General features: G+C 33.0%; 3 protein-coding genes across 3 annotated transcripts; 2 read left to right on the top strand and 1 right to left on the bottom strand.

Annotated features, from left to right (window-relative positions):
• Positions 1-1,009: 1,009 nt before the first annotated feature.
• LOC124534970 (conserved oligomeric Golgi complex subunit 3) lies at positions 1,010-9,558 on the top strand. The gene is made up of 11 exons (XM_047111025.1): positions 1,010-1,252; positions 1,577-1,756; positions 2,186-2,312; positions 2,734-2,882; positions 3,012-3,265; positions 4,870-5,088; positions 5,415-5,554; positions 6,448-6,605; positions 7,743-8,387; positions 8,601-8,783; positions 9,196-9,558. Exons 1-11 carry the CDS (start codon positions 1,106-1,108, stop codon positions 9,457-9,459), a joined length of 2,466 nt encoding a protein of 821 aa, XP_046966981.1. The 5' UTR covers positions 1,010-1,105; the 3' UTR covers positions 9,460-9,558.
• Positions 9,541-11,202, bottom strand: LOC124534880 (mitochondrial-processing peptidase subunit beta). Its single transcript, XM_047110957.1, has one exon. It carries the CDS (start codon positions 11,110-11,112, stop codon positions 9,709-9,711), a length of 1,404 nt encoding a protein of 467 aa, XP_046966913.1. The 5' UTR covers positions 11,113-11,202; the 3' UTR covers positions 9,541-9,708.
• A 400-nt stretch (positions 11,203-11,602) lies between these two features.
• LOC124543577 (mitochondrial folate transporter/carrier) lies at positions 11,603-23,995 on the top strand. Its single transcript, XM_047121820.1, has 6 exons — positions 11,603-11,964; positions 13,891-14,044; positions 14,584-14,836; positions 19,646-19,759; positions 20,444-20,589; positions 22,715-23,995. Exons 1-6 carry the CDS (start codon positions 11,814-11,816, stop codon positions 22,857-22,859), a joined length of 963 nt encoding a protein of 320 aa, XP_046977776.1. The 5' UTR covers positions 11,603-11,813; the 3' UTR covers positions 22,860-23,995.
• Positions 23,996-25,515: the final 1,520 nt, after the last annotated feature.

Below are 25,515 nucleotides of genomic sequence, written 5' to 3'. Positions count from 1 at the left end.
TGCGAAGCTGGGGCGGGTACTACTAGTTATTAATAAAGTTGCGCTGCTGCTGAAAATAGAAATAATAAAATACAGAATGGATAAATGGTACCATAAATTTAATATACATATTTTTAAAATACGTAACAAATGACTTTTTCTTGTTTTCGACTGCGTGTAAAATCAACTAGTTCTAGACTCTAGTTCGTAATACGATTTGGTAGCTCTGCTTACTTATCTAATTGTGGTAAACTTAAAAATATGATATATCATCGACTAGTTTTTGCTTTTGGCTTATGTTAAAGTTCGTATGAAACGAGGACAATTTTTGTCTTTTAGTCATCTACAACACCTTATGACTTAGTTGTACGTCTACTAACAATCGTGCCGTTCAATAACAATGAAACTGTGAGCCCGTTCTTTAAAAAGTTACTAGATGGATCTCGTTCAGAAAAATTTAATAAATATATATTTCTTTGAATTCTTGGTTTATACAAATTTAGGAAATAGATGTGGCCAATGAATGGTATAGTCAAAAATTATGATATATTTTTTATGATGAGCGGCTGTCTGCATCAGTTGCGGCTGAACGACGTGTTAAAACTGTTAAACATTGAAAAAATGTTTGATCTTTTGTCTTTAAGATTAAGGTAATAAATAAATAACATATATAATAAATATATATCCTATATACATTTCATTCTTATGTCTTTTTTTTCAATAAAGATTATACTCCTCAATCGTCCATTTGTGTATTTTGAATTTTTACACTTTAAGTTTGGTTCGATGTAACAAATCTTTCGACATGTATTTATTTTTTAATTACCATATCAATTCAATCAAACGTATTTTATTCGAGTAAACTTTCTTGTAGAAAATGTTTTGCAATTGTGCTGAATGTGTATGTAACCCCTTATAATTGCTAAATGCTGACAACACTAGCTCAATTTGTCAATCACCTCTGACAAGTGATAGAGACTTGACAGATATCAGTAAAAAGTGTCATTAATGACAGTGACGTTTTTTGCTATTGTCATTATGTTGCTTAGTTGTCAGTTGTCATAATAAATATGAGTATCAACTAATAATTATTTTAATACACTAAACGATTTCATTTCACATCAACATGGATAATATGACGTTAAAAGAAATACAGAATAAATTGCTATTATGGGAAGCTTCTGAAAATCCTTTAGCACCGTTAACTTCGAGCCAACGCGAAGCTATATTGGATTTAGAAGCTCTTATCCAAGGTTCATCTTCAGCTGAAGAGGTAAGTTCAGGTTCTTACAATTTACTCTATTCAATTTAAAAAAGAAACCTGATACTACTATCTTCTATACTCAGGTTTCTTAAAGTAGTTATGAAATTATTTAAAAAAAGAGTTGAAAGGTTAGTTTTATTCGCCTATTATTTATATTTACTTAATGTAGTTATGACCGAATTAAATGTGTTTGGAAATTCTATAACCCTGTGATTGTAATCACCTAACATTAATATATTTTTACTATTAATATGTAGAATAGGTACAATTATAATATAAAGTAAGTAAGGTAATTACTTATCATTAATTTGATGTACCCATTAACATTTCCAGATTAAAGAAACTCCAGTTGAAGACAGTGAAGATATAGCCCCAATTGATAGTGTATATGATTTCTTGAATTGGTATGAAACCTTAAATGAACAAAATATTAAAAAGAATGATGCACCATATGAAGCATACTATAAACAGCTAGAAGAAAGGAGAAATGAGTGTGTTGCTTTAACTAATCAGGTATTTCATTAATATTTGTATAAGAATTATAATACATAAAACATTAATTTATAGCTTATTAAATTTAAAGATGGATTACAAATATCCTTAGACTGACATATTCCATGTGATTTTGCTAATGCTAAGGTTCTGCTGTATCATGCGCTAAAAGTTGTTCTTGATAAATATATCTTTGTATATAATACATTACTTTTCCACTTAACTACATTACTGACATATTATCATTCATTCAATGAATATTCAGAAATTCAATTAATTTATTTTCAAATTTGTTTATTTAGCTATTATCATCTTTGCATCCTATTATAGTTTATAGAATTCTAATTGTTAAGGAATACTGTTTTATATTATAACTATATGTAAATTTATATTATTACTTATAGGAAGACATTTTAGACTATAATTTATAAAATATATAATATCTTCCAGATATCCTCAACCATGTCGGATCTAAACAAGTTATCTGATGAATATAATCTTGTTTCCAATAAGACAAATGCATTGCATACTATGAGTGAGCAGTTGCTGGCAGACCAAAATAAACTGTCTGGAATAGGTAAAATTTTATTAAATTATTAAAGTTATATTTGTATAAGATTAGTTTCTATCTGTAACTTTGATTGTGTATATTTGATTTATTTTTCTAGCGTATAAAGTCATCTATTTACTTTTTCAAACTATAATCTATCTCTTACCAAAAATCATACAGATTCATTCAGTCATTGATGTGATTGAGTATCAAACACAAAATAGTATTCTGTATAATATAACTGTCTGATTTAATTGTTACTCTATTTGGTTATACATAAATAACCAAGAAAATAATACATTTATTTTTTTTTAATTGTATTTATGTAAACCTTGTGTTTTTAAAAAGAGTATGTTGTCAGTGTTTGCTCTGATATATACTATTCAAATGTATGTGATATAAAGAATTCACAGAATTATTAATAATTACTATTCAATTATTTATTCAGGTGACGATATAAAACAGAAGATGCACTATTTCACTCAAGTGGAACATTTATCACAGCGTCTAAACAGCACAACTATGTCAGTAAACAGCGAACAGTTTTTCAATGTTCTAGCTAAAATTGACGAATGCTTGGATTATATGCGAGCAAATGTAAGTAACTATTATATTACATATTAATTGAATGTTTTTGATAAGTGTATCGCTTGCATTTTTTAAGAAGTTGTAAGTAATTGCATAGAAATTACTCTTCACTTAATATATTTTTAAACAACATTTCAGAGTACTTTCAAAGAAGCCCACACATACACCGTCAAATATCGTCACCTTCAAAGCCGGGCCATATCCCTTATTCGCGGTTACGTGAATCATATCCTGAATCACGCTACGGAGCAAGTACTTACTCCGGACGACCCGATGGAGAACGAAGCAATGGACACGGCGTATGCAGTGTACTTTGGTAAATTTCAAGCCGCTGCTCCAAAGTTACGGATGGTGATAAGCGAAATTGAAAAAAGAGCGGCGAATAACGAAGAGTAAGTACTTACATACAATTTTGTTTATTTTGATTTTTCATAATTTTGAAATTACATACATTGATTTATGGACTTTTCAAACTGGTATAAGAAAATCAATCTTTATTGCCCGTATGTTGTATGACTGAATTTAATATATACAACTTACAAATAGTGTTGGATAAACCATGCCTTTAACTCTTTTTGAAATAATAAATTATTGCTTCAATTAAAACGATACACATAATTGTCGTAATCTTATTGAAATAGGAAAAATATTAATCTTAAATCAAATCAATTTTATTCAAGTAAACTTCACAACGAAGCGTTTTTGAATCGTCAATAATCAAATACTACCACCGTTTCGGAAAGCAGCTTCTAACGAGAAGAAACGGCAAGAAACTCGCATAGTTGCTCTTTTCAAATAAACACATTTACAATGCTGTTATTGACAGTAATTAGCGTCCTATGATGGAACCCGAGCCTAACTCCAGGTGTTTCTTTCTAAAAAGTACTCTTTTAATGAATAGTATGATTTATTTATTAATTTAGTCTTAATAATATTTTTAAATTTTGAAAATGGTAAATTGATTATATTTTCCGGTATCTTATTATATATGCGTATACCATTGGCCAAAAACGTTCTATTTACCGTATGCAAACGGAATGCAAGTTTAATCTTATTTCTTGTATTAATAGTATGTACATCAGCATTGATAGAATAATTTTTAATATTCTTTTGTATAAAGATTATATAGTCATAAATATATTGTGAAACAGCCGTTAACTCGTCTCAACTATGTAAGTCAAGAATATAAAGAAAAAAAACTATATTTCCAATTTTTTATTTCAATTTAAAATTAAATTTACTCAAATAGGTCCTCAATTTAGAATTGCTTGCAGCTTCTGAATCATAATTGCACCTCCAACCTCCAAGCTCCAGTGCCAGGGGCAGAATAAATAGGGCAATCCCTCCGGCCGTGGGTGCGTGAGATGGGGGTCTCACGCATCCGTTTTCATACGGCCGAGAGGAGGACCGCAGTCCGGTATGGCCTCGGACTGCCGGTGTACGCACCAGCGAGGGGTGCGGGGAGGGCGAGACCATCTTCGCCCTCCTGAGAAGGGCTCCGCAAGCCACTAGTGGAGCAACGCACGGGAGAGGCCGCGGACGTGCTGCGAAAGATCCCGTAGCCTCTCCGTTTTCTGTGCTGTGGCGGCCATCGCAGGGGGTTTTAGTGAGTACAATCTCACATAACCTGGCCTCCCCCCAGGAGTCGGGTATCTATGAAGATTTACCCTGCGTCAACAAAAAAAAAAAAAAAAAAGTATGGGAATCAACTGTACACTATTAAAGATACGTAAAGCGGTTGGTCGGCCTGATTTCCGCGGTCACATTCGAGCAGAGATGAACTTTTGATGTTTCCTCCAAAAAATAGGAAGAACCTATTAAATCTATTAAAAAAGTTTTTTGGGAAGTACAATAAAGACTTTAGAGCTTATTAATTGATATATAACTTTATATAGGGGAATTTGAAGTTGGCACAAAGTGGGAAAATCTGTAGGATTATGTGATGACTAGTCCTAAAGATTTCGCAGTCATGCAGTACAGTGTGCCCCGTCGACAGCTACGCGTCGCTGCTGGCGGACGTGCAGCGCGAGTACGCGGGGCGGCGGCGGCGCGTGGCGGGCGGCGCGGCGGCGGGCGCGCTGGCGGCGGCGGCGCGGCGCCAGGCGGGCGACCACTGCGCCTCGCTGCGCGCCGCCTGCTCGCTGCTCGCGCTGGCCGTGCGCGACGAGTGCGCGCTCTACGAACACTTCTTCGCGCAACCGTCGCCGGCGCTCGAGTGAGTGACTCATTTATACATTACAAAAAAATAATTTTCGATATGCGATTGTGGTTTGCGATATTTTTTTTATAAGTTCTGTATATATCGTTTTTAAGTAAGCTTAAATCGATTAAAATTTAAGCCCTTTTTACCTGGCTTTAACAAAAGCTTAAGGCAACTGTTCTAATAATTTCGTAATGTCTTGTTCATTTATTCGTTTTTTTAACTCACGTGTGTTAGATGAACAGCTATTGTACAAAAAAGCTATGATTAATCTAATCCATCTGCGATGTGGAAATATCGTGTTTTTCTTTTGGGTTCAAAACTAGAATTCTATTTTACAGCGAATACCTCCAGTCACTCTGCAACGGCTTATATGAAACTCTTCGTCCCCACATCATCCACATCAACCATTTGGAGACGCTCGCTGAACTTTGCGTCATTCTGAGGGTTGAAGTCATCGAGGAACAAGTCAACAACGATCGTGAGTTGAAAGTAAAATAGTCATACATTAAAGGAAAGTCATGGCGTGCGTGTATGTGGGTGCAGATAGTGCAATTTATTATAGTGGATGCCGCATGAGACAGAATGTACCATGACATGTGTTTATAGTAAATGTTACCGAGAGAAAATATAAATTGTCAACGACATTAGTATTCCCAAGATAAATCGTCGTCAGAGAGGTGACGATAACTTATTTTTGGTTAAAGTCTTTCAAATAATTAATTGTATCATTGAATAACAACTTCTCCTACTGCGCTGACCCTAAAGTATGATAATCAGGATGTCATCTCTACTGATTTGTGCCACAGCGGCAGAGATGGGAAAATTGCCAACTACGCAGGTCTTATAAGCTTAGGACCACCGGCTTCACGTGCTTTCCAAGGCACTAGAGCGGACACACTCAACCTTCAACTTTAAGACTCCAGACTGTTAATGGGAATATTTCTATACAATTAATTAATAACTTTTTATCGGCTTGGTCTGAGTTTGAACCTCGGTATCCATATATCACCACCATACCAACGAAATGCTCAGCGAGGGCTTTGTATGACTGAGTGTGTCGCGCCGCCAGGCTCCATACTGTTAATGGGAATATTTCTATACAATTAACAATTAGATTTTAATTGGCCCGACCTGAGTTTGAACCTCGGTATCCATATATCACCACCATACCAACGAAATGCTCAGCGAGGGCTTTGTATGACTGAGTGTGTCGCGCCGCCAGGCTCCATACTGTTAATGGGAATATTTCTATACAATTAACAATTAGATTTTAATTGGCCCGACCTGAGTTTGAACCTCGGTATCCATATATCACCACCATACCAACGAAATGCTCAGCGAGGGCTTTGTATAACTGAGTGTGTGTCCCAGGCTCGCTGAGCGCGCTGGGCGCGGCGGCGCGCGCGCTATTGCAGGACGCGCAGGAGCGTCTCGTGTTCCGCGCGCACGTGCACCTGCGCGCCGACGTGCTGCGCTACCGCGCCGCGCCCGGGGACCTCGCCTACCCCGACAAGCTACTCATGATGGAGGTAGGCACCCGCCGACTCTAGCACAACTAATTGACAGACGTGTCTATTATATATATGTCGGATCGACAGCGACATCAGTACGATCGTCAGACATCATAGGGGCGTATTACTGGGGTGATCGAGCAAATAGGAAACCGCGAATACAGGAACACGTTTATTCTACGTTTAAAGTCCTTAATACACTAATTCAGTATCACACTGTATCACACTTGGCAACGAAGCGAATGACAGTTCCTAGGATGGAGGTACTGATCTTCACGAGAGCGGAATCGTAAGTGAGTCGTCTCTGAGCGCCTCCACCGGGTAGGCTCCGTCGTAGCACGAAGTTAGTCGCGTCGTGACGTAACGATAGTGCTGCCGCCACGCGGGATTCGTGCCGCGCTTCGTTACGCTATGGAATTCATGACCGTCTCCGACATATATATATATATATTGGACAACATCACATACATTACTCTGATCCCAATGTAAGTAGCTAAAGCACTTGTGTTATGGAAAATCAGAAGTATCGACGGTACCACAAACACCCAGACCCAAGACAACATAGAAAACTAATGGTAATCTACATCGACTCGCCCGGGAATCGAACCCGGGATCTCGGAGCGGCGTACCCATGAAAACCGGTGTACACACCACTCGACCACGGAGGTCGTCTCGTGTCGTCGTCAATGTGGAGTCCACGGGGCGAGAGGGGGCGGTAGCGAGAAAGAGTTGCCATTTACTCGTTTAGGGCATGTTTGTCGAACACGGATGTAAAAATTTAAATTAATAAGACGTTATGTTGTCTTAAATTTTCGCGATTATTACACATTTAAATAAAACTAGTTATAACGGATTTTGATCGCGTATATTAATTATTTTGGACATCCCGAGTCTGACTCAGTCTACCCGTCTACCCGTGACCACGAACGCTGTAAAGTGCTCGAAACGTCGGGATGTCCAAAATAATTAATATCGGCGATTAAAATTCGTTATAAGTAGTTTTATTTAAATTAATAAGACGTTCTCAAAATATAATGTTATTGATAAATATACTGTAATATATATTCTATAAAGTAGATTATAAAAATGACTTATTATATTATATTAAAGAAATTATTATGTTAAATTTTTAACTATGATATGTTAATTTTACAGCAAATAGCCATGTCTCTCCAAGATCAGAGTTTGAAACGAAGCGACTCCCGCAATTCAGTGGTATCAGACGTATCGGCCACGTCTCAAGAAGTTGCCAACATTAACGTGGAAGCTCAGAGGAGACCACAAGCGTCTCCTGCCGATCTCCACGGGATGTGGTATCCCGGTGTAAGAAGAACTCTAGCGGCTCTATCCAGACTCTACAGATGTCTTGAAAAACGTGTTTTTCAAGGTCTCGCTCAAGAAGCAATTTCGCTTTGCGTGCAAAGCGTGGACATGGCAGCAAAGCAGATATCCGCTAACAAAACCAACATAGATGGCGAATTGTTCCAAATAAAACACCTTCTGATTTTAAGAGAGCAAATAGCTCCCTTTCAAGTAGACTTCGTTGTGAAAGAGACGACTTTAGACTTCAGTAATGTTAAGAATGCAGCATATGGGTTAATACAAAAGCCGAGACAGATATTTTCGCTAAACAGTAACAATGCCTTACTAGAATTTCTGTTAGAAGGCACGCCGTTAGTTAGGGAACATCTGTTGGATTCCAGAAAGGAGGTTGATAGACAGTTGAAGAATTGTTGCGAGAGCTTCATCAAGTATTCCACGGAAATACTCGCCGGGCCATTGGTTGAATTTATTGAGAAGGTAATATGACCAATAATATGCGTATCTGTAATTAATGCCAGTGGGAAAATATTGATGAATTGCAAACCAAGTTTTCATTTTTTAATAAAGTAATGCTTTGGATTCAGAGTTATCAATTTTATTCTAATTTTAACATTGATTTGATATAGAGCAAGTGAATACTCAATTATATAACATTTAAATAGTAAAAATATTAATTGTTCTTTTTTTTAGGCTCAAGCATTCACTCCACCGGACCAATTAAAATCTCAACTTTGGGCCACTCCTGGTAAATTGGCAGTTGCCGTAAAAGAAGCTCAGAAACGGATTAAGACCCACCTAGCACCGTTGCAGAGATCAATGCAATTATATTTAGCCAATAAAGAGACTGAGTTTATACTGTTTAGACCAATAAGGGTACGTAAATGAATTACTATTATTGTTACATAATTATGTACACTATATACTTAATATAATATAATGTAAAAAGAAATTAACCTTAATAGTATTAGCGGGACTTACTCCAAATTATGTTATGTCAGAAGGTTTTAGCCTAACATTAATATATAAATCTTTGCTATCTAATCATGGCATAAACCGTTTAAGTATCTTAAAATAAATGAATTTAAAAATTAGTTCTGCAGTATTACATAACACATCAAACATACTACTAGAGACAAAATATAAAAAAAGCCATTAGTCCCAACAAGTGTGTGAATGTTACACCGTAATTAATTATTAAGTATGTATAGTTTTATAAAAAATATATATATTTAATATGTGAAAATTGATCTATACATTGTTAATTATAAATTCTCTTTTATTTCAGAATAATGTCGTTGGATACTTTGTTCAATTAGAACAGATACTATCAAATTCCGGGTTTACTTATGATGACTTATTAATTGTTGCCTGCCCAACACCAGAACAAGTATCAGTATTTATTTCATCTGCAAGTTTGATTAGTCATTCTGAACCGGTGCTGCCATATGGAAAAAAGAAGCCAACAAATGTCATTCATAGACCTAGTGTTACCAGTGTACCAGAAACATTAGAAGAAAAAAATATAAGCCCTCCTAGCCAAAATCCTTAAATGTGAAATAAATTTTAAAATTTACTCATTATATAATGATGTTAGTTAAAATGATAATTCCATTAAATTAAAAGAACCATATTATGTGTTTCAATTATTTATTTACATGTTTTATTACTTATGTTACTATAATAAATACATACACCAAAGACATTGTGTTTTATTGTAATAAAACAAAAGACATTTGGGAGAGAGTTTTAATGATCTTAACTGATTTCCAAGTTACTAATATATAAATACACTATGAGTTTATACTCTGAGCCAGTACATTCCAGCACGGATTCTAGTGTAGTCGGGCAGAGCTTCAGTAGGACCAACAGCTGCTACAGCAGGACAACGGTCATACAGATATTTGTAACAGACATCACGAACATTCTGTACTGAAACAGAGTCGATGCGTGCATCAAGTTCATGAATAGGGATGCGTCTGTTGTAGCATAGAATTTGGCGACCAATGTCTTCACACACTGGTGTAGTTCCATCCAGCTGCAGAAGCATGTTCGTCTTTAGGAGGTTCTTTGCTCTGTCGACCTCACCTTCAGTTACAGTTGTACATAACTTCATCCATTCTCTTTGAATGTTGAAGAGCATGTCTTCAATCTGCATAGGTTCTGATACAAAGTAAATACCCCACAGACCGGTGTCTTTATAACAGGTATTGAATGACTGGAAGCTATGGCATAAGTTGCCACAAGATGCAGCTCTAGCAAGGAATGAGGCATTGTTAGTGCCGCCTCCCTGAGATCTGTCCCAAGCTCCAATAAGGGTGTTGGCAACCATGAGAGGAATGTTATCAGCATCTGTCCAGCCAGCACCTTCAACAGCAATAGCAATATGTGCAAGAGGCATTGAATCATCTCTAACACGAATTTCAGAACCAGTGTAACGACAAGGAGCTAATTCAGGTACATCAAGGGCAGTATTCTTCAAGCCACCTAAGTGCTTGCCAGCCAGGTCCACAAGTTTGCTATGTTCAATACCACCGGCTCCTGAGAGCACAATCCTGCTTGGCTGATAGTGAGTTTTGATGTATTGCTGAAGATCAGCTTTTGAAATTTTCTTGATGTTCTTGGTTGGTCCAAGAATAGTTTGTCCTAATGGAGTACCTTGGAATGCAGTAGCATGAAGGTGATCAAACACAACTTCTTGCAAGTTACTTTCGACATCTTGCATTTCGCGGAGGATAACACCACGTTCTCGTTCGATTTCGGGTTCAGCGAGGGATGAGTTTTGAATGATATCAGCGAGTATTTCAACGGCAGCGGGAACATCGCCAGCAAGGCATTTAGCGTAGAAAACGGTTTGCTCCCTCGAGGTGTAAGCATTCAGATGAGCACCCATATTCTCTACCAACAATTCTAAGTCAGTCTGAGACCTTTTACTTGTACCTTTAAAGGCCATGTGTTCTAAGAAGTGCGCGACCCCATTGTTTTTGGAGTTTTCGTACCTTGATCCAGCATCAATCCAGAGACCAACAGTAGCCGTAGCTGCGCCGGAATCTTCAGAAGCAACGCGGATCCCATTGTCAAGAACTGTAAGTTGGGTTGGAGGAACGTTTACTAGAGCTTGCTTGTAGGCCGCTGCAGTTGCAAGGGCCCGGACATTATTGCCCTGTTTTGAAACTAATCTCAGAGTAGTCGCTACTTTCAACATTTTTCCTCCTATCCGGGCACTAAATGAAATTTTGCTCGCTGATTTACGTAATGTGCAATATTCTTGTAATATGTCAAAAAATCATAGAGCTTGAAAATGTCTAAATTTGTCATAGATAATTTTATCAATACGGACACACCATTAATTTCGTAAAATGGAACGTGTTGCAATTTAATTTAATAATATTCTATGATATTGATTTTATTCGGTAACAAAAGTCAAATATGTACATATATTATTCTGTTTTATAGGACTTTAAAAAATGTAAACAACTATTGTAGGAAACATATATATGTTTTTTAATTAATTACTGTTTTAATGTAATGTAAACTTTGAAGGCATACATGAAATTTATTAATAAAAAAAATCGTTTTTTTATAGATATTAATGATATTAAAATTTTATTAACTCATTCATATTATTTGTCATTATTCAAACAATTACGTCCTATCATCTGAGTAATTAAGTGGTAACAATTTAACGTATAGAGGAACGTCGAAAAAAATTATAAGAAAGAAATCATGTGGAAATCATCTAGTTCACGCCTATTCCATTTCGACGGAATATTACGAAAGCAATGATGTATAGTGAAGATTGTTATTTAGTAAATTTTGATAAAGTTACCTGGAATAGTATTCGGCAAGCATATGCTTAAGTACGGTCCTAACAAAATGTTTTACCTGTGATTTATTACGTTCATCATGACTACAATGAAGAATCCTAATCCGTCATCTTCAAAACTTGCACTTCTGAGCCATATCAAATACGAACACCTGGTAGCTGGGATATCAGGTGGTGTCACATCAACACTAATTTTGCATCCTTTGGACCTTATTAAAATTCGTTTCGCTGGTGAGTATTCATACAGTATTAAGCATAAAATGTCATTTCGTCATATATAAATACCACAGTATATTCTCGAATTACTTTAGTTAATCGTATGCCGTAGTTTAAGACAATGACAATATTTTGCCTTCATCAAAATAGACCATGCTTTTATGAATAAGTTCGTATTTGTTGTGTGACCTTGAACTTGGCTAAGATGGGTGAATGTGGATCTGAAAATATACACAAAAATGATGCAATTGCAGACTAGTTGCACAGGTTCTTTGAATTGTTATGATTTTTTAACCTCTTGTGGTAGTTGGGTTATTACTTTAAAACTGTTCATTTTCATTTTTATTGAAATATTCATAGTTTTAATGTAAGAACTAAGTCAAAACTGATTTTGATCAATATTTAGCTTTAATAAAAAATCAAAATTAGTCAATAGCAGACGAGGTCGAATAATATTAACAACAATTGTCACACTCCTTTCGTTTATTCACTATTAATGCTTTTTTACTTTTATTTAAATTTTAACAATACTCTTTACTAAAGAAATCTGATAGTCAGATATTCTATTTGTAAATAAATATTTATGAAAATCATAAACTTTTCAGATTCCTAATTAACAAAACAATAATTTGCAATACACTGCCAACACTATTATTAAAGCTTATGTGTGATAAATTATGTATTTACATAATATGTACATTGTTAATGCATATTACATGAACTGCAATTATAATTTACATTTAATATTATTTAAAAGTTACTTTATTAGATAGATAAACTCAGTTGTATCTAATTTTATATTTTATGTGAAATCAATCTTTGTTGGATCCTAATTAACACAACATACATATTTTGCTAAAAACAGTTAATAGTCGAGTTATTTATCTATATTAATATTCAACATGCAACATAGTTTTCTTGGAATGACTAGTTATTTCAATAGTCAGTTTACTGTTGTAGTTGACTTTTTGAATAATATATTATAAACTATATACATTATTGTCCTAACTTATAACCATTGTTAAGCAGATTTTTATGTAAACACTGATTTCTCTTTCTCAATGTTGATTTTACACAAGATAGAAGACAGCGTTAGCATTACTTAGAGCACCTTAACAGCACTAATAGTTGACACAACATCTATTTATATGAACAAGTAGATTATTGACTAATTATATAAATTAATTAAATGCTTACAGTTAAAGTAAGTTAGGTAAAAATGTTTCATGTTTTTGTTTTGGTTTAACAGTTACCCAATGATTTTATCTCTTAAGAGAATTAGGAACATTTATCATTTAGATATATAATGATGTTATGTGTTACAAAATTGAGGGCCAATTTCAAATTATCAATATTAGCAACCCAATAACTCCTTACCTTACATTCATTTTACGATATACCTCTTTATTCATATTCACACAAAGGTATATAAATTAACATGTGAATAAATGGGACATGTTTCATGAAAACTGTGTATTCTTTGTGTTTATTTTAAACAGTAATTAGCAACACCACACTAATTAGTCTTAGTGATCATTGTACTTAAATGAGTAAATGAATGTTTTATTTTATATGCAATTTATGTGCATATCATTTTTATGATTATATATTTTTATTTTCAATGAAGTTTACGACATACATCTTGACTTCTAACAACTAATTTGGTAACTTAGTGAGAAATAAGTGGTAGCTCAAAAGATGATTTCATTTTAATCAACTTTTAATAATGTTTTATTAAGCATTGTTACTGTTTAGGTACAAATATGTGTGACTAGACATAATATAAAGAGAAATTTATAGAAGCATTAAAGGCAGGCCAATACCTTACAATTACTATTTTACTGTCTATGACCATTTCTTATAAAAGAATTACTGTGACATCAAGATGTCACAGGAATGTATGTTCCAAATTTAAGTTTAAAATTGAATATTATAATGCAGTTAATGATGGAAGAACTGCAACTGTTCCACGTTACGACGGCTTGGGCAGCGCTTTTGTAACGATCGTCAAAAACGAAGGCGTGCGCGGCTTGTATCGGGGCGTCACTCCGAACGTGTGGGGCTCCGGGTCCGCTTGGGGGTTTTACTTCTTATTGTGAGTATTATTATGTAAAGTTGCGGGACATTGTCAATGTTTATTATGATGATATTGTTCGCAACAGATAGTTCTCTGACCTATGTAAGTTTTGCAATTCAAAACAGATGTTGCATTATATTAAATATTATTTACATGTTTATTATATATGCAAAGTAGCAAACTCTATAAAATAGAGAGTAGAGCGTTGTTGTGATAAATACCGAATAGTTTTACGGACAATTTTCATGGGCAGAAAACTTGGGGGCCAAAAAAGAAATAAGTAGGCAAGAATTATTCTTACGTTAATTGAGGACACGTCTCACAATATTCTAGTGGATGAGGGATGAGATAGGTTGGCTCGATTCTATTCTGCCGACAACGTGCTAATTTACTGAGAACTTGTATCCAAACGATTTTTTTTAATATTCGCACATTCGTTTTTTGATACTTCTAAATTATATTGTTTTAAAATAATGAATCTTCAGTATTTGAAAGCGTTTTCTTGTATGTATAGTTATGTTCATATAATAAATCAATATTCTGTAAATGTTTTTCAGCTATAATGCAATCAAGACATGGATCCAAGGAGGGAATGCACGCACGCCGCTCGGCCCAGGTCTTCACATGCTTGCCGCTGCCCAGGCTGGTATACTCTCCCTGGTGATGACCAATCCTATCTGGGTTGTGAAGACCAGGCTGTGTCTCCAGTACAGCGAGGAGCAGAGTTTAGCTGAGCACAAAAGATACAGGGGCATGGTTGACGGCCTGTCGAAGATCTACAGGACGGAGGGAATCAGGGGATTATACAGGGTGAGTTAGTTTTTCTTATAACTTTCTTTGGTTATTTAACAGTTGCGGCCCTTTTTACTGACCCTCATATTTCAATAAAATAACATCCTTGATGATGTTTAAACAATGTGAAATATCAATATCCAACAGTAAAACTAACACCTACTTTCAAACTGCTGGGTTAAGACCTCTTATCCCTTTTAAGGAGAGGCTTTATAGTTTACACCATCACACTGCTCCAGTTGTTAATATTGAGTTGGTTGTGGAATACACGTTGCAAATTTTCATCAACCACATGCAGGTTTCCTCACGATGTTTTCCTTAACTGCCGAGCAAGAGATGAATTATAAAGACAAATTAAGTGGTGCTCACTTCAGGTCTAAACTCAGATTCTTTGATTAAGATACACGTTCTTAATCTTTGGCCCATCACGGTTTATACGGGCTCATCAACAGCACATATTATGATTTTCTATTTATAGCATAAATATCAAGAAAATATTTTCAAAACAAAGCTAAAGATTATGTTTAGAAAACAGTAGGCATATTACTATATGATTTATTAACCAACTGGCTGTTGAACTTTGTATTTATGAGCGCCAATATGGAATTGTTATTGCTTTGAAACAACTTTTTATTTACTTTGCGGTAAATTGTTTGTATTGAAGTATTTATATCAAGTACAATTGTAAATCTTATAAAAATCAACGCAGATAAGAGACAAAATTGCATACGACTCGGGCAGATAGACTATGTACCGATGTATCGATTATTTTGAGTACAACGAAATAAATCGAATAGTATTTGCACCATTACTAAGAGTTGTACTCGTCTGAACGCGCACCGTTGTTTATTATCTTACAATATAAAACTCCACTACATATTATAAGGTATATACCACCTCGCGTCTACCTGTCTCCTTTCGAACTGATGGTAATTTGGTCTAATACTTCTACATTGTAAAAAGATTTTTACAAAAAAATAGTTATACATATATAATGCGATGTATAATGTTTTATGCAGTAATACCGTATTCTACGCACAAAGACAGGATCAATAGCTATTAATATCATACATTACTACATATAAAACAAAGTAGTTTCACACAGACTCTACGCCTACTTTTTATAAACTACGCAACGGATTTTAATGTGGTTTTTATTAAAAAATAGAGTTAATCAAGTGAATTCACGCAAATTATAGTAAAGCCGAGATTTTGGACTTTCATAACCGGAAAATACCGATGTTTTTTTTTAAAGTTAGATAAACATAGACCCTCTTTTTATTGGCCCCGCCGCGTAATGCCAGGGCATGTACGTAATATATACTAGAGAAAGTGTCCTTCAAATATATCTTTATCGACAGAAGTGATTGATTGTTTTTTTATATTAAGAGGATAACAAAAGATTAAGTATTATTTCGAATTATGTATTAATTTTTACGACATAAAAATATATTGCAATATAGACAATAATTCTCTAAGAAAATTAAAATACATATTTTATGTATACCTCATGATGTTTTGGCGTCAACCCAACTAAGATTCGATTCTATGAGACATTACTGTAATTGTATGTGGGAACAAATTAGACATATAGTAATATTTCACGTTTCGTAATCGGTTAATAATAGGCATTCAAAAGATAATACCCATTGGTATGGCTTTGTGCACGGTCTAGGTAGCTCCACGCACTCATATGCTACCGCAAAATAGCAATACAATATTATAAACAAAAATTATATCGTCTTGTTTCTGTTTGAAGAATGAGTGAGCCCAGTGTAACTACAGGCACAATGGATATAACTATTAGGCGAATTAAAGATTTCTTAGTGTCTATCTGATTTCCTCATATAAGGTGGCATACATACGTGGTCTACCTATTTGAATTTATAAAAATATAGATAAAATCCTAAATAATAATAGATTGAATTATATAATTCTCGTTCTGTTGCATTTTTAATAAAATGTCTATAAATAAAAAATTATAATATTTTTATTAGTGTCATGGTGGCTAACGTGTTATTTATTATATAAATAATATTTTTTATCACCAGACAATGCATCAATCTTATTACATTATTTCCGCGTTGACGCGATAATATAAAGTAATATCATTTTCTTTATATATTTTATAACTCCTAAATTTGTGTGATATATTTTTTTAATATAATTGCAATCAAGAATACGTTATTTGAATGGTATAATTCATTCCATTTTAAATTAAAGTAACAGCCTGTAAATTTCCCACTGCTGGGAACATATTCCACCACGCTGTTCCCATGCGTGTTGGTGCTATACACATGTGGCAGAATTTCGATGAAATTAGACACACGCAGGTTTCCTCACGATGTTTTCCTTCACCGCCGAGCACGAGATGAATTATAAACACAAATTAAGCACATATAGATAGTGGTGCTTGCCTGGGTTTGAACCCGCAATCATCGGTTAAGATTCTAACCACTGGGCCATCTCAGCTCTTTAAATTCAAAAACTTGTTCAAAAGTCACCAGACGAATGGAACTATCCTATTCGATAACAATTGAATTCTTAGTTTTATGACTTGTGCCGACAAGGTATAGTGGATTCAGCGGACAAATTATTTTATTTATTTCAATATTTGTTATTTTTTTGATTACATAAATCGGTTATTTTTATTACGTTTGTTTATTGTATACGTTTCTTTATCAACATTTACGAAACAATAATAATATATTTATTTCAACTCTTATGTCATTTAACAATCGCCTCTGGAAATGACATATTGAACCAATGTCAGTGTCCAAGGTGATACTGCGTATCATCGCACTAAATTGATGTTAGGGGAGATTAATTTTAGCATATATATCTATAAATAGTCTAAGTAAAAACAGTTTCGTCACCTTTTCTCCTCTGTTTGTCCATAACTTTTTTTTTATGTTTGATATGTGAAATTTCATCGACTACCTTGCTTTATAAATCGATCATTTATTTTTATTTCTAATTTGAATCTATAATCGATACCTACACGTTATCGATTTTAGTAATACTCTGTTAATTACTATAACTAATCGATAAAACTACGAAATGTCTTGTTTATGAAATATGTTATGGTTTTTAAAACGAATTAATCGTTAGTTATCAAAGTTAATGAGTTCAATGTCGAAAATCAAGATTTTATAACATTCTTATTAATAAAAGTAGTAATCAGTTAAGAAGTCATCGGATCCTAAAATAATTGACTCAGTCAAAAATAATTCTTAAGAAATCACGTGTAAGGGCTATTTTTCATTGATCGTTTCTTTTGGTTAGAATTATTGTTGTGGAGTTAAATACTTCAGATCAAAGTTTATATATGATAAGGTCCGATTTGTCCGACAAGTTTAATTATGACGTCACTGTCAATTGGAGCAACGCTCGGAAACTAGGTTATGATTATCAAATTAGTTTTATGATTTTAGTTAAAACTGGTTCGTTAATTGAATATTTTTAATTTTGTCTGGGCTAAGAAAGATTTATGAGGATATGAATTTAAAAATATATATATTATTTAATTTGTTATACCTTATAATTAATGTCTTTAAGTTATATAACTTTAACAATAAATCCAATAAAAATACAGTAATATTATCTATTTGTAAACTTAAAAATCGTATAAATTATGTATTATTCATTTATTCATTGTCAATAAGCTCCACATCAAGTAGAAGTCATATGCCATAATATACAATATATAAGAGGCCACAGATACGTGTTGTACACTTAGATCTTAACACTCTTACCTCTGCTTAGGTTAAATCTTAATATATAAAAGTATGACACACATTATTATATAATATCTTTAATATTACAGTCAAATTAAACAAGAGTGAAACTGTAGGGTATCACTAGATTAATAGAAAAGACTAGAAAAAAAGAAAATAATAAAAGAAATAGAAAATAAGACTAGTATCTACTTAAATTTAATAACAATATTTTTTGTAAACATAAGCCATATTGGCCAGTTATTACCGGTATTTATCGGTTTCACTTTTTTGATAAGGCAAGAAGAATTTTAAAAATAAATCATATGTTATTGCAATATATCACATGTCATGATTTTAGTATGATTTATCTTTGTGTATATTGTTCTGTTGGGACCCAAAACACCAATCAAACTAAATTATAATGTTATTTTTGATCGTCCCAACTAATAATAATATTGGAGCTTTAATATGTTTCACTACAAATTAAGGAATAAGAATTAGTAATACTAAAAATTTCAACATTAACTACAACATAAACATCATATTTGATACACATTTTTCCGCTAATATCATTGGGAATTTGTCGTACCGTCTGGGGGCTCTGTAATACATTTAGGCTATTTGACAATGCGAAAAATAAAGTGTCAATTATTGTTATCAATATACATATATGTATTATGAGTTTAAAAATGATTATTTATTAATTCGAGTTGAGAATAATAATTAATTTATTCAAAAATCCATTAATAAAAATGCATTTTTAAAATGTTTGTCACGTGACTCCTGATTGGCCGGGCTTATGATGGAGTCACTTGCTTGTTAACTTTGTTTGACTACTATATGTACCACAGATTAAAATACAGGCAAGTGACGTCACCAACCCCATTGCAGCGCCATATTGTGAAAGTATCTTTTTAAATATGGAATTTTTAATATATCTTTCGGCAAATTTGAACTAGAAATAAAAAAATCTACTTTTACTGAGTTCCTTAACCTCTACTAAACAATATAAAATTGATTTTAAAAACCAGTTAAATAGCCTATTAATGTACATTAACTAGCATGCAAATTTCACAACAATATTTAAAATTATATCCTATGATTTCAGGGCTTCATTCCGGGTATGTTCGGCGTTTCGCATGGAGCTTTGCAGTTCATGACTTACGAAGAGATGAAGAATAGGTACAATCAGTACAGAAACCTACCTATTGATATTAAATTGGTAAGTGCTTATGTGTGTATTTTAATTACATCTGAGATTGCAGGATTACATAAATAATTTTTATTATTGATTTGCTTATGTAAAGCTTAAGCTTTGCATTACAAAATGTCTGGAGTTTACTTATAGTATTGAATACTATGCCTGGAAAAGGTACTCCTACTGATTAATTGGTGTTTTATAAACTTTTATGCATAAAAATATATGTTTCTTTATCTGTTTAAGATTTATAAGATAATTATGATAGTTGACATCCCTATAGACAAAAAACTCTGTTTTAATATGCTTTGTTGTAAACCAAAACTAGTTAGCGCTGCAGCACAACTTTATATCATGATTGCCTTGATATAATTTGTACATATACACAGGCAACATCTGTTGTGTTTACTTTATTAGAATGTTCCAAAACAAAAGCATGTTCTTTAAGTGAACTATAAAGTGGTCGTTGCGTTTCTTTATCTGTTTAAGATTCATAAGATAATTATGATAGTTGGCTCGTAAACCAAAACTAGTTAGGGCTGCTGCACAACTTTATACCATGATTGCCTTGATATAATTTGTACATATACAAAGGCAGGACAAAATCTGTTGTGTTTACTTTATTAGAATATTCCAAAACAAAAGCATGTTCTTTAAGTGAACTATAAAGTGGTCGTTGCGAGTAACGTGGTCCGTGGCCGTCCGCAGAGCTCGGTGGAGTACCTGACGTTCGCGGCGGTGTCCAAGCTGCTGGCGGCGGGCGCCACGTACCCGTACCAGGTGGTGCGCGCGCGGCTGCAGGACCAGCACCGCAGCTACGCGGGCGCGTGGCACTGCGTCACCGAGACCTGGAGGTACGAACGCGTCCGGGGCTTCTACAAGGGCCTCACGCCGTATCTCCTCCATGTAACGCCTAACATATGCCTCGTCATGCTCATATGGGAGAAATTCACGAATAACGATTCTATCTGATGGGAAACGTACGCGACTATTTCGATGTTGTTGTTTTTTTTTTTTTGTTTTTGTTTTAATCTGTATGCATTCATTGTAATTTCGATTTTGACAGCTGTCACCGTACTGACAGGGTTCTCGTGGTCTGTAAGGTAAGCGTTGTGTTTAAGCGGGAATTTGTCTATTGTTTATTATTTTTTTGACGTGCATTTTTTTTTATTTAAATTGTGAATCCCGTTTTTCGATATTTTTTTTTTAAATTTCGACATATACGAATTCATTTGACAATTTGTAAAGCTATTGTAATAAGGATTATCGTACCGATTTTAATATTTATTTGTTTAGCTGTGACAGGTTTTGATAAGTTATAGTATTTGTAGTATATGTAAATTATTAAGTTAAATTGTATCAAATGTGGTATGTAATTTATTAATAATTTTTAAATAAAAAATCTTACACAAGTCAATCCTGGGCTTATAGTTCTGTCCCTTTATAGATTTTAGTATATGTTTATGTATATTATAGTTCTGTCTCTATAGAAAGTAATATTTGTTTTATAAAAAAATGGACAGAAATAGGTACCAGTTGGCTTGAAATTATCTTTTAATTATTAAGACAGTAAAAATACCCTTATGTATGTAACCTTAAAAATACGTTGGCTTTCTTATTAAGAAAATGTAATTTAATTGTAAAGTATTGCTTTATTTTCGTATTGTCGTTAAACAATAAAATAAAAAAGGTCATAACTTACAAAAAAGAAAATTGATATCTAAGCCAACGATTTAAAAGCCTGTCTCACGACATATGTTGTGTTTGTAGCTTAATTTGTACTAATATTCGCCATATTTGTAATCTCTGGTAAATAGTAGTGGTACAATTTCCCATCAGATCGTGATAAAATCTTATTTAAACTGGCAACATCGCTGCGTTGCTGTAACTTAGTTGTAAATTGAATTTTTTGTGATAATAGTACTTAGAATGTCTTATAAAGATTTCCCATATCTAGATGTAAAAGACATTTTTTAATTAATCTTTTACATAACCGTTACATGTGTGGTGAGACGACGCTAGGTCTTTTATATGTAAGATAGGATTTGTTTCAACTTGTTTAGCTACTTAGTAACGTTTTTTCAAATTTAACAAGTTATATTAAAATATTAATCATTCTATTGTAATATTCACAAGTTTGAAGCTATTCTATCATTGAGGCTTTTAATAGATTTAGCCACGTCTACTGAAATGTAATAATTTTTTTCTAGATCCTTTTAACAAATATTCTTCCCATGTTAGTTCAATTTAGGTAAATTTCGTTTAAGAATAACATATAGCTGAATACAAAGCAAATGATTTTAGTTAATTTAATAAAAAAATGATATGTGATCGAAGAGTGATGTCACATGTCAGCAAAAAGTCTTTTATGTTTTAATTTAGGACACAGCTACTTTTATATGTATGGTGTTTATTTATTTAAAATTAGTTGTTAAAGCTACTTAAAAATATGGTTATCGCATCATGTTTGTTAAAAAATATATATTGAAATTATTACTTTGTATTTTACAAATGATTTCTTTCAAAAATATTTCAATGGACTAGTTTGCTGACATGTAACCTAAGAAATTGTTACAATAAACATGTGATGTTGATGAAAGCGTATTGTTAGTTTTCCTTTGCTAATCTCTATCTCATTCGGTGGCTGGCCACATTATTCAATGAGATGTATATATTTTTATAATATATCTGATAATTAGGGCATGTTAAAATTCGCCTTTTTTTCAATTTGAGTGATCAATAAATGATAGCAAATTGATAATTGTAGTGTTGTTTTTATTTAACTGGACAGCCTCTTAATACATTATCTTATCGTTGACAGATAATTAAATTATAATATGGCAACATTTTTTGAATGTCACATAACTGTATGAAAGGTTAAAATCGTGAATATTTTATTAGAAATGCGGTAAGTATGAAACTATTTGATTGTCGTGGAATTTAAACTGTAAATAATGTATTTACTTGAACATTTTACAGGCACGAGGGATGGCGGGGCTTCTACAAGGGTCTCAAACCGAACTTGATACGTGTGGTCCCAGCTACAATGATCACGTTCTTGACATATGAAAATGTGTCGCATTTTATGCTTCAGCGTAGACAGGAATTAAAACTACCCTCTTAAGGCTAAGTGGTACCTAAATGTAACTTAAATCAGTAGGTTTTTAATAGACTTCAACCAAAAGGAGGACCACCTGTTCTATGTTCTACGCGTATCATTTATTGTTCTTGAAATTTTGTGCTTCTGTGTTTAGTTTTTAATATAATTTGACAGTCTTTACTTTCACTTTGTGTTTATACTTTAGACTGACTTTTGGAAGTAATATCACATAGTAAATAGCTCCGATTACTATACTTGAACCATATTTAAGCGTTTTGATTTTAATGAATGATTAAAACACTTTAATTTATAATTCACTTGTCTGACGCACGAATGCACGATTCTTAGGATTAAGACAGTACCAATGATTTGAAATGCACATTTAGTTTTAAGAAAAACGCGATCCATCACATTTTGGAGTTGAAATATAATAGCTCCTTATAGGCACAGCCTCCATGGGGTTAGCCAACAAGCGATTTGAGTTTTAGTTTTTGTGCAGGTTATTTGCTTTTTTTTACACATTTGAAAGGTGAGTGACTTTATAATGTTGGTTATATGAGTTGTCACAAATTCATCCTTATATCAGTGTGCGTTGTGATCTATGTAACAATTGAGGTTCCCTTCTACTATGAATTTAAGCGAGTTTTTAATCTAATAGAAAAAAGGCTGTGTAATGTTCCTTTTGTGATGATATTGAATTATTTGAGGTTATTTTATGTTTTTAGTGTAACATATAATAACGTTTTGTCTAGGATAAATCCTTTTCAGTTATGGTAGGTAGAGAAAAAAGTTTTCATTAATTTGTCACTTTAATATTTTTTTCAAAAATAACTTTAATGCTACTTTAGAAAAAACACACATTTGTTAAATCCATTTTATAAGATGATTTTAGATAAAATCGTACTTTAAGTTAAAACATACATTTTCGTTCGAAATTCAACTGCCAATAATAAGTTATTTCGGAGACTGTAGTCTTTTCTTAAGAAACTTGTTCTTTTTGTGATTAGAAATAGTCTTTTTTTTTAATTTTGATCAATAATATTAACGATAATGGTGTGAGTTTTTTTCCATTCCAAATAAATTATGTTTTGTATTATTCCCTCCAAATGCTGATGCGGATCTAGGAATGGACCTCCTATATATATCTTATTAGCAACGCTATCGACTTTTCGTTCAATTTATGTTGTGTACCTAGTTTGGAAAATGTTTTAAAATGTGAACTTATTTGAAAGAAAGATTTGAGTGCTGAGTGAATAGAAAAATTGTCTGAGCCACTAAAACTGGTAAATTCAATGATAATTCAACTGTTAACCTATATATAGATACCTTAACTCTCTATGAGAAGTACATTGAACATTTTGTATGTATGTTGTTATTTTTCAAACATTATTTAAATATTTATGTTAAAACTTGTATTTACAAGTGTTCCTAAATAAATAATTAGAATATAAAATAACTTTAATTCTGTAATCAATCATTCATTCATTCAATCAAGTGTTGTAGTGAATGTTATAATATTTATCCCATCATAACAGCATTTAGAGTTGGTAAGGATAATTATGATATTCTTAATAAATCCATTGGAATCCAAATCACTAATACAATATTTATTTTAATCTGAATATTGTTTAACCATACCTTGTGGTTTTCATTTATATTTTTTTTAGATATAGTATAATAAAAAGTAATCTAGATTATTAAGGTGGTGTCAGCCGGGATATATGTAGAAAATAATTTTGATAATATGCTTAAGAAGCGTACCTAGTTCAAATTGTTTTAGGTTAAGGTTCTACATTTCAAATGTGGAAATAAATATAATACTTTTTTCTTTGAATAATGTAGTATTTTAGTTAATTTTAATTTATCATTGCTATGATAAATTAGTTTATTTCCAGTATCCTGATAAATCGCTTTTAAAGGGTTTATATATTAGTTTGTTTTTTTGAATAATGAAATTGCCATAACCTTTAATTCCTCTTTAAATGTGTTACTTATGTTGTTTTTAAATAAATAAATAAAAAATACATGTGTTTTTTTCCTCTACTTTAATTAGAGTAAGGTTTAAAGTTTTCATATGAAATTTTACCTTAACTTCAAATAATACATCATTCTCCATCGCAAAATCTACTGTTATCGCTGATTCGTACAACTGGTTTGTCGTACCGTTGAATCAATAGCAACGCACATTAGCAATCTTTATAAATTGAGACAATACTAATTACTGTTAGTGCTAGGATAGTGTAGAAAACATGACCTTATCAATATATTTAACAGTAGTGTTTTAAGGTATTTTGTTGATGTCAGAAAGTGCCTTACAACACTTTTGCTGTAACAGCTCATTAATATATATAATAAAAGAGCACTATTTTTCTTTAAGCTATTGACTATAGGTTGATATTCTTAAATAATAAATTTAATTTTTTTGGTGTAGTGGTTAGATTACAAGGGTGCATCCTGAGAAACTGGGCTTAAGACACCGGGGCTTCTAAAATTATATTATAAATTGTCGTCTGTCATGCCTTGTAAAGACTGAAAAAAAACAGACAAATCCTCTTTGGTTCGTCCTGCCTTTAAAAAAATACATTTGTCCTTGCAATCTGCAATCATGACAGAGATGTGGTCTTTTAGGCATGTTTTACAGGAAATCGTTTCGATTAGATTATGTATTTCAATACATTTA

The sequence above is a fragment of the Vanessa cardui genome, chromosome 1, assembly GCF_905220365.1.
Source record: "Vanessa cardui chromosome 1, ilVanCard2.1, whole genome shotgun sequence".
NCBI lineage: Eukaryota > Metazoa > Arthropoda > Insecta > Lepidoptera > Nymphalidae > Vanessa > Vanessa cardui.
The sequence above is the reverse complement of the archived record's forward strand: the minus strand, read 5'-3'. Positions and strand labels throughout refer to the sequence as shown.